This window comes from Physeter macrocephalus, chromosome 1, assembly GCF_002837175.3.
Source record: "Physeter macrocephalus isolate SW-GA chromosome 1, ASM283717v5, whole genome shotgun sequence".
Classification (NCBI taxonomy): domain Eukaryota; kingdom Metazoa; phylum Chordata; class Mammalia; order Artiodactyla; family Physeteridae; genus Physeter; species Physeter macrocephalus.
The window spans coordinates 26,775,655-26,786,118 of record NC_041214.2 but is presented as its reverse complement, the minus strand read 5'-3'; the positions used below and the strand labels follow the sequence as shown (position 1 = coordinate 26,786,118).

The following is a 10,464-nucleotide window of genomic DNA, read 5'->3' as shown; positions in this document are numbered from 1 at the left end:
TCGCAGTACACAGGCCTCCCACTGTTGTGGCCACTCCCGTTGCGGAGCACAGGCTCCGGATGCGCAGGCTCAGCGACCATGGCACACGGGCCCAGCCGCTCCGCGGCATGTGGGATCTTCCCAGACTGGGACACGAACCTGTGTCCCCTGCATCGGCAGGCGGACTCTCAACCACTGCGCCACCAGGGAAGCCCTAATACCACGTTTGATATAACGTCAAATAACATTTGACTGCTTGTTTTTCAGATTTTGATCTACATTGTTGGTTATTAGTCATTTAACAAGTACTTAATGGAGACAAAGCCATGTGCTAAGGATCACTAGTATTTAGTTAGTGAATAACTAAATATGATGGCTACCATTTGAAAAAGTACATACCTTTAATTAATATTTTATCAGTAAAATAGACTTCTCAGTTTGTAATTTTTTTTTCATTATAGGGTAAAGTTCACCTTGAATTAAAACTGAATGAACTGATAACAGAAAATGGAACTGTGTGCCAGCAGCTTGTTGTACAGTAAGCATATTTCTTTTACCAAAGTCAACTAGATATAATTCTCCATTTTGTATTCTTTGAATTTTAAGCCAACTCCTTATTTTAAATACTTTAGAAACTTTTTGCAGAAATGAACTCTGCTATACCATTCCTTTATTAATTTGTTTTCCACTTTATTTTCTCACATCTAGTCTACTCACATTACATATGATGAGTCATTAATTCGTTCAACCAGTATTTATTTAATGTGTGTTACATAATAGATATAGGATTACAGATAAACGTGTCTAACCACCTAGCAGCAATGAGTTGGAAAAGCTTTCCAGTAGAGGACCTCTAGAAACTCTAGGTATAACACAGCAGAGCATTAGGGACCTTGGGGCTAAAACTAAATGTGTACCTTGAGATTACCAGTATTGATTCTCACCTACTTTGATTTCCTTTTTTCCTCTTTTCTCTCAACTTATTTTTATCACCCCGTCTCTAATCTTCTAACTGATCTGGAAATCTGTTTCAGCCCAATCCTCCACCTTTTCCCTCTCACCCAAACCCTTCCTCTGTGTTGTCAACAAACAATGGGATATCCCTGACTTCTGAATGTTTTCTCTCTTTGCCTTAACTGATACATGAATATCCCCTGAAGTACTGTTTCCTCTACTGCCTTCTCTTTGCCTTAACTGATACATGAATATCCCCTGAAGTACTGTTTCCTCTACTGCCTTCTCAGTCTGAGGCTATGTATTCTACCATACCCATATACTTTAGAGCCCCAGGGAGTATGGTCAATATTACTCTTCTACTGCTGCTCCAGACTATAATTTATTCTCTTAATTATGAACACCCCAGATCCTTTGAGGTAGTCTCTCTCTATATAAATATACATATTGATATTTATGTGCTTATATATACATAAAATATTATATATAATATTACTCAGTTAATTTTTTCTGAACTCTTTTAAAGAAGGTTGCACATATTATGATCCTTAATATATCCGTGTGTATTTCCTAAGAAAAAGGATATTCTCTTAAATATAATATTTAAATGTACTTTAGTACAGTTATCAAATTCAGGAAATTTAACATTGTTACAATAAAAGTATAATCTGTAGTTTTTATATTTCAGTACTTTAATATACAGTTACAGTATTTCACTTTTGTCAACTGTTCCAATAATGTCCTTTAAGACATTTTTTTTCTCTCCAAGAAAGGATCCAGTTCAAGATTATGTATTACATTCAGTTGTCATGTCTCTAATCTCCTTAACCTGTACTTTTAGCTATTCTTTGTCTTTCATGGTAGTGAGATTTTTGAAGAATACAGGCCAGTTGTTTTTTCACATGTTCCTCAGTTTGGATTTACCTACTAAAAACAGGATTTGTTTACAGCTTTTCCCTCTAGACTGAGAGCATATGGTGAAAGTATTTGGATTACTCTCTGCCGTGCTCAGTGCAATTATGTGTTGTACATTTGAAATACAGTTAATTGGATTGATTTGGTTTGCATTTAGTTTAATGTTGTTTTCCCCCATCCTTGTTGGTTTACTTTTATTTTACTGAATATGTAGAATATCAGGATGACTTCAAAAGTCAGAACTATACCAAAAGGCATTAATCAGAGATGTGTTCAGTCCCCTCTCTTTATATCCAGCTCTAGGCAACCATGATCTGATTTCTCTCCTTATAGTTTTTGTCTTTTCCAAAATGTCATATGAACAGATCTATATAATATATAGTCTCTTGTGTCTTTTACTTAGCATGCTTTTGAGATTCATCCACATTATGTATCAGGAGTTCATCCTTTTTTAGGTATTATTTTCTTGTTTCTTGCCATAACTTGGTAGATACTGTTGTCCTCGTTTTACAGATGACAAAACGATGCGCAGATTGGTTAAATAAGCCCAGGTTTGTACAGGGAGAGTAGAGCCTGGATTTGAACTCTGGCAGTTTGATTTTTTTTTTTTTTTTAATTTTGAGATAATCATAGATTTGCAAGAAATTGCAAAGTGCAGAGAGGTCCTGTGTACTCTTCACTTAGTTTCCTTCAGTGGTTACATCTTACATAACTATAAATACAGTATAAAAACCAGAAAATTGACATTGTATAGTGTACAGGGTATCATTTTATCACGTGTAGATTTGTGTAACCACCACCACAATCAAGATACAAAACTATTTTATCACTATAACTATTTACCTCATGCTACCCCTTTATAGTCACACCCACTCCTTCCCCACCCCCATCCCTAATCTTTTGCAACCTCTAATCTGTCTCTGTATCTAAAACTTTGTCATTTCAAAAATCTTATGTAAATGGACTCTTAATAGTTTGTGACCTTTTGAGATTGGCTTTTTTCCACTCAGATCCAGCCAGTTGTGCACAAGTTTCTTAAAGATTGAATATAGTTGCATCACTTTTTAAAATCTGTTTTGCCAATTTCTGTCTTTTATTTAGTGAATTTATACATTTACTTATAATATAATTATGGATATGTTAGGCTTAAATCCGCCATTTTGTTTTTTGTTTTCTGTCCCCTCTATTTTCTTTTTCCTGTGGGTTACTTGAACATTGTTTAGAATTACATTTTGATTTATCTATAGTGTTTTTTTAATCTATAGTGTATCTCTTTGTATAGTTTTTTTAGTGGTTGCTTTAGGTATTACATTGTACATGTGTAACTTATAGTCTACTGTTGTTGACATTTTAGCAGTTAGAATAAAATGAAGAAACCTTTTTAATCCTCCACCATTTGTAATATAATTTTGTTAAGTATTTCCTGTGCAACAGTGAAAACCACATCAAAGTGTTATAATTTTTCTTTCAGTTATTAACACAATTTAGAAAAGTAGAGAATTCTAGGTCTATTGTATTTACTCATATTTTTGCCCTTTCCATGTTCTCTCCTTCCTGTCATTTCAGGATCCCTTCTTTTATCACTGTCTTTATGTTTAGAGAATTTCCTCTTACCATTTTTTTAGGATAGGTCTACTGGTGACATTCTTTTAGTTTTTCTTCATCTGAGAATGTCTTGATTTTTTTCTTGATTCCTGAAGGATATTTTCACTGGATATAGAATTCTTGGTTGATAGTTCTTTTTTTTTTTTTTTTTTTTTTTCCAGCACATGAAAAATGTACCACTTCCTCTGGCCTCCATGATTTTTGATGAGAAATCCACTATCATTCAAAGTGTTTTTCCTATGCAGGTTTTCCTATGTTTCTCTCTGGATGCTTTCAGGATTTTTTTCTTTGTCTTTAGTTTTCTAAGTGTTTTAGTTTGACTACAGATTTGTTTGGGTTTATCATGTTTGATGTTGGCTCAGCTTGAATCTATATGCTTATGTCTTTTGCCAGTTGGGAAACTTTTAGCCATTATTTCTTGTTAAATTTATCAACCATGCCAGCTTTCTCTCCTCTTCTTTTGAGACTCCAGTGGCATGAATGTTAGATCTGTTATTGTCCCACACATCCCTGAGGCTCTGCCCTTTTTTTTTCTGGTCTATTTTCCCTCCGTTGTTCATATTGGGTTATTTCTGTTGTTCTCTCTTTAAAAGCTTACTGGTTTTTCCTCTGTCCTCTCCATTCTACTGTTAAACTCAACTATTGAATTATTTTTATTTTGGTTATTGTATTTTTAAGTCCTAAAATTTCCATTTGGTTCTTCTTTATATCTTTATTTCCTTGGTGAGACTTACTATTTTTTTGATGAAACTTTCTATTTTTTCATGTATTTCAAACATGTTCATAATTGCTCATTGAATCATTTTTATGGTGGCTGCTTTCACATTTTTGTCAGATAAGTCCAACATCCATGTTATTTCAGTCTTGTCATCTGCCAGTTGTCTTTTCTCATTTAAGTTGTAGATTGTCTGGTTTTTCATATGTTGAATGGTTTTCAGTTCTATCCTGGACATTTTGGGTATTATATAATGAGACTCTAGATCTTGTTTAAATCTTCTCTTTTAGCCAGGCTCCTCTGACCCTCTGCTTGTGGGGGAAGAGGAGTCCCAGCTTCATTACTGTCAGGTAGAGGTAGAAGTCCAGGTTCCTGACTCAAGCGCTCCTGATAACCCTGGAGGAGGAGTGAGAAGTGTTCCTTGTTACTGCTGAACGAGAGTCGTAGTTCACGCTCCCCTTAACTCCTTCCTGTTACCACTTTGGTGGGATAGGGAGGAGGACCTTACTACTGCTCCACGTGGCCTCCACTGACACCCTGGTTGGGAGGAGTTAGTTACCCCTAGAAAGCGGTGAAAGTCTTGCCTTCCCACTCAGCATTCTCTGTCACCACCCTGGCACGGAGGGAGAGGAGTGCTTCATTGGTGCTGGCTGGTGATGGAAATCCAGGCTCCTCGTGTGGTCTCTACTGACTCCATGGGAAGAAGGGGCTCATTACAACCTGTCAGAGGTAGAAGTCTAGGCTCTCCCCTCAACTTTGGGCCTTTGTTGATGGGGGTGAGGGTGGATCCACAGTGTTTCTCATGGTGTTTGATTGGAGTAGATGGTTATTGTCTAAAAATGGTTTCTGTCCTGCTAAGCTGCCCAGTTCCTGGTCCTTTGGCTAGAGAAAGCTGGCTTTTCTTAGGGCATTTTGTTGTCTGCTCCCATTGGTGGGTGTTTCTGGGTTGGTAGCTTCTCTAGCACTCAGTCTGGGATATATAAAGTGTAAGAAAGCCCAGGGAATTCACTGCTGGGTTCCAATTTCCTTGGGTCCCAAGATGTCTAACTGGCTTGCCTTCTTCTCTTCACCTTTCAGTTTTCTTATGTTTGTTTAACATCTAGGGTTTTTAGCAATGCTTAATGGGAAGAAGAGGAGGTATGCATGTACTCCATCTTGTCCTAGAACTGGAAACCAGTCCATTTCTTTTTACTTACAAATTGTGTTCCTTTGTATGGAATTTGTTTACCCATTCACCAGTTGATGGATATTTGAATTGTTTCCCATTTGAGGCTGTTATAAAGAAAACTGCTGTAAATGTTCACAAACAGGTCTGTATGTGGACATATGCTGATCTGCATTCTTTTCTTCCTTCTCTTTTTCACTTAAGCCTCCACTGTCCATATTCACTGTCCATACAGCAACAGAACTCCAGTAGTAGTTTTGTGGAACTTATTGCTGATTTCTCAACTTTAGAGGTATTTGAAGTTTGTGGTATTTTCGTTTTTTTCAGTAATGCTCAAGGCATGGTTTTATGTATTGTTTTCTTTGTGCTCCTTGCTGAACTACAGTTTTGGGGAGTAGTGTGTGGAAAGGTTCATATCCCAGCAGTTGCTATTATTCTCCAGACCTGGAAGCTCCCCACTGTAGCATTTCCTGAACTTCAGTAAGACCTCCATCTGCTAATCTCTACCACATTCTTACCTGCTCCTATTTTTACTTTCTTCTAAGTCTTTTTCTGTGATCTGTCACTATAGTCATTTTCTTACAGTTTCCCTAAACTCCCCTGATCTTCTCTTCCTTTTATATTTATATCCCTTTTATATGAATGAACTCAACTTCTTCTGTGTTCAGTCTGCACCTGAATATTGCTGGAGAAAATCACACAGAAAGACTAATTTTACTTTAAATTCATGATCAGAAACCTTACATGGATACTTAACAACTATCACGGAGTTTTACTGTGCTTCTCTAATACACCTATGAGATTCTCCATCACTACAGACTGCAAATTGGTCACATCTTCCTGAATCCAAATCTGCAAACCTGTATTGGCCTCCATCTTTTTGTCCTTATGTTTTAGTCGATGAGGTGCTCCTTTTCTTGTTGGGAGTGAATTCTTCCATCTGAACTCTGGATTCTTTCTCTTTCCCCTACAAAGGACTTTGCTCCTTCAGTTATCCCTTCTTCTGTTTCATCAGCTTTACCTGCTCTTTTAGATTGTTCTCACCAGCATGTAAACATGTTCTAGGATCTTCCATTCTAAAAGCCATGCCTTCCCAGACCTCATCTCCAGCCCCCTCTCCCAGCTACCATCCCCATTTCTCCGCTCTCCTTTGAATGCAGACTTCTCAAAGTAAGATTGTCTAATAGATGTGTGTGTGTGTGTGTGTGTGTGTGTGTGTGTGTGTGTGTGTGTACACTAGCTCTGAGTGTTCACTGAGAAGCCCTGCAAACAGTGTCATCCCAGTAGCAATGAGCATACTTAGCACCCATATCTTGATTTCTAAATACCATTCTCTAGTCAACACTATGCACTAGATCTTTCTGTGATGATGAAAATGTTTATGTCTTAACTGTCCAATATGGTGACCAGTAGCTTTGTGTGGCTTATTGAAAACTTGAAATATGACTAGTGCAACTAAAGAGCTAAATTTTAAATTTTGTCTAATTTTAATTAATTATAATTTAAATAGCTAAATGTGGCCAATGGCTACAGTATTAGAACTGCTCCAATAAAAAGAACGTGGAGGGGTTTTGTTTTGTTTTGTCTTTTTAGCAGTGACTAGTTTCCGGGTTTGGGCAGAGAAAAAATACAAGATGAGCCCAGAGCATCTATGGAATCATAAAGTAAGGAATTGCTCAAAAAATAATGAGGACATGTGGAAAGGATGTTGAGGTCAACTTGAAAGAGCTCCAAATAACCAAATCTGGGACAATTTGATCATCAAAATAAATAATGATAATAATGGATTAAAACCTGTAGAATAAAATAAATATCCATGAGCCAATGCTGATGTAACAATTAAGTAAATACATGGGAGAGAAAGGACTGCTTTTCCTTATTGATGAATATAGGACAAGTGATGGAAATAGAAACATCACTATTAGCAAACATTACAATAATAATTAGTGCAGGGACGAATCACCTAGAGATGCTAAATAAGTGAGCATAAGTGTAATGACAAACAGCATATATGCATAGTCTCAAAGAATAACCCTATAAGATGTCTGATAGGTACCATCTTAAATGAGTGATCAAAGTTAATGTCACTGATAATGAGACATTCAGTACCTCCTGTTAATTTCCATTGAGAAGGATACCGAGACGCATAACCTCAATCTAATCATGAACAGACATCAGACAAGTTCAATTTAAGGAATATTCTACAAAGTAACTGGCCGGTACTGGCAAGATCATGGGGCAAAGCAGGAAAAATAAGGAACTGTTTTAGGATGGATGGGACTAAGGAGACATGACAGCTAAATACAACTTGTTATTTATTATTAACTAACATCATATCAATGTTAGTTTTCTGCTTCTATAATTCTACTCTGATTACACAAAATGTTAACATTGGGTGATGGGTATACAGGAACTCTGCATATTATTTAACAACTTTTTGGAAGTCAGAAATTATTTCAAAATAAAAAGTTTTAAAAAAATTGTCTACACCTTATGCATTCAACCCAGATCTTTTTTCTAGCTCCAAACTTACATGTCTACCTACCTTCGATGTCTCACAGCATTGCAAATTTAACACATTTAAAACTGCAATATTGATTCTTGTATCTATCCAGCTCCTCCCCACAGCTCAAGCCAGAAATATGGTAGTCACTTAAAATCTTTTCTCCTCTCTCTCCCCCAAGATTGGATCTATTTCTTACTGATTCTATAAAAATTTTTCTTGAGTTTTCTAATTTTTAATAATACTTACTGACATCTCCTTATTTCAAACCACCAATCATTTCTTACCTTGACTATTTCAATAATCTTTTAGCTGGTCTTCCAGTCTGCAATCCATTCTCTTTATAAGCAGCCCAGAGCAGTCTTCTGAAACATAAACTAGATCATGGCAGTCCCCTGCTTAAACACTTAGTGATTTTTGCAGTGCTTTTAGAATAAAATCCAATCTCCTTACCGTGGCCCATAAGAACCAGTGACCCGGCCTGCCTCTTTGATTTCATTTTGTGGCGTGCTTCCTCTTCATATGCTTGCTGGTCTTCTCTCACTTCTTCAAATGTGACATTACTCTTCCAGCTCAGAGATGTACATTTGCCTTTCCTTTTGCCTGGAATGCCGTTATGCCCATTCTTCTTCTACCTGGTTCATTCTTGTCCTTTAAGTTTCAACTTAAATATCACTCTAAAATAGGGTACCTATTCTTCTTCCATAGCATTTGCCAGTATTTCTGATTATTATTATTTTTCATTTATTGCTTGTTATCTCTTTCTTCAGGTAGACTCTGTGCTGCATGAGGGCAGGGGCCGTGTTTGTCTTACTCACCTCATGGCCCCAGCATCTGGCACTTAATAGGCACTAAATAAATTTTAAAATAACTAAATGACGAAAGGTGACACTGTCTTCTTAAAGGATGAAGAGAAAGTAGCTTGCCTAGAAAAAGTGAGGGTTTTTTTTTCCCCAGAAGGAAAGAATAGTATAGGCAAAAATATGGAGGCAAGAAACAGCATGGTGTTTGTGTGTGTGTATAATTAAAAGCAGTTTGATGTTGCCTAATATAGGAACCTTGAGTCAAAGATCGGTCAGAAATTGGTAAATAGGCTGGAGCTAGATCTTAAGAGGCGCTTATGTACCATGTGACCTTATAAAACTTATATGAGCTTATGGAACTATTGGAAGATTGTAGACCATAGAGTATGGACAAATTTGCATTTTAGAAAGATCAGATTTGTGACAGCAGTAAGTATAGAAAGGTGAATTTGAAGGGTGTTAGGGTGATCCAAGTCAGAGGCGATGGCTTCTGTGCCAGAGCAACAGTTGCAGATGTGAGAAAAGAGGCCAGATGAAGTAATATTTAAAGAGTAGAATCACTGAAACTTACTGATTGATTAGATATAGAAAGTGAGGAGGAAGGAGAATTTAAGTGTGGCTCTAGATTTCTAGATTGTGTTGCTTGGTGGAGGTGGTATACACAATGAAGAAAAGCTGCTTTAATAAGAGATGTTAATGAGTTGAGTTTTAGCTGCTCTTGAACATCTAGGTAGGGATTTCCATCAGGCATTTAGATATAAAAATCTTTAACTCTGTGGTGAGATCTCATATAGAAATGTATGGTTGATGATAGTTGTGGCCGTAAGAATAGATGTGATAGAAGTAGGCTTAAGGGAGGTTATGTAGCATAGAGAGAGCAGTTGACTGAGAGCAAATCCAGCAGTAGACGTAGAAAAACATGTGAGGAAAACATGAAGGAGACAGATAGGTGATATGAGGGAAGTTAGGAGAGTGAGGTTCAAGGAAACCAAGAGAGAAGAGGGTTTCAAGGAGAGAGTCATCAGGAATATTGCATGCAGCTAAGAAGTCCAGTGAAAGGAGCCCTGAAAAATATGGATAGCATTTGACATTCAGGGGACCTTAATGAGGAGACTATCTATAGAATGACAAATGCAGAAAAAACTGGGTTTCACTAGGGTGAGGAGTGAGTGGGGAGGTCAAGAAATGTGGAGAGAAAAACAGAAAAATTAGATAGGTACAGAGTGACTTAAAGTCCAGGCAGTGATCTTTATATTAGAGAAACAGGCTGAGGGAAAGAACCTGAGGAGAGAAACTTGAGACAAATTGAATATATGGTTGTTGCTACTATATGGAAATTTAAAAAATTGTTTTGTATCCTGTAACCTTTTTACATTCACTTATTAGTTCTACTAGCTTTTTAAAAACAGATTCCATTTAATTTTGTACATAGACAATTGTGTCCTCTATGAATAGAGTTTTACTTCTTCCTTTTCAGTCTGGATACCTTTTATTTCTGCTTCTTACCTTATTGTACTGGCCAGAACCTCCAGTATGATGTTGAATAGAAGTTGTGAGAGCAGACATCCTGTCTTATTCCTTATCTTAGGGGGAAAACCTTCAGTTTTTCACCAGTAAGTACAATGTTAGCCATCCTTCATCAGGTTGAGAAAGTTCCCTTTTGTTCCTAGTTTGCTGAGAATTTTTATCAGGGATGGATATTCAAACGATCTTATGCTTTTTTTGTTTTCATCTGTTAATATGGTGAATCTTGTTGATTGATTTTTTTTTTTTTTTTTTTTTTTTTTTTGTGGTTTGCGGGCCTCCCTCTGTTGTGGCCTCTCCC

The 10,464-nt window shown here is 36.8% G+C and overlaps 1 protein-coding gene across 4 annotated transcripts in view; it reads left to right on the top strand.

Moving 5' to 3' along the window:
* The window catches only part of RASA2 (RAS p21 protein activator 2), a 119,791-nt gene that overhangs the window by 48,362 nt on the left and 60,965 nt on the right, over window positions 1-10,464 (top strand). For all 4 annotated transcript variants that reach the window (XM_055086243.1, XM_024131875.3, XM_024131874.3 and 1 more), the window contains exon 5: window positions 441-517. In XM_055086243.1, coding sequence (XP_054942218.1) covers window positions 441-517 — 77 coding nt within the window. The remainder of the gene's footprint in view (window positions 1-440; window positions 518-10,464) is intronic.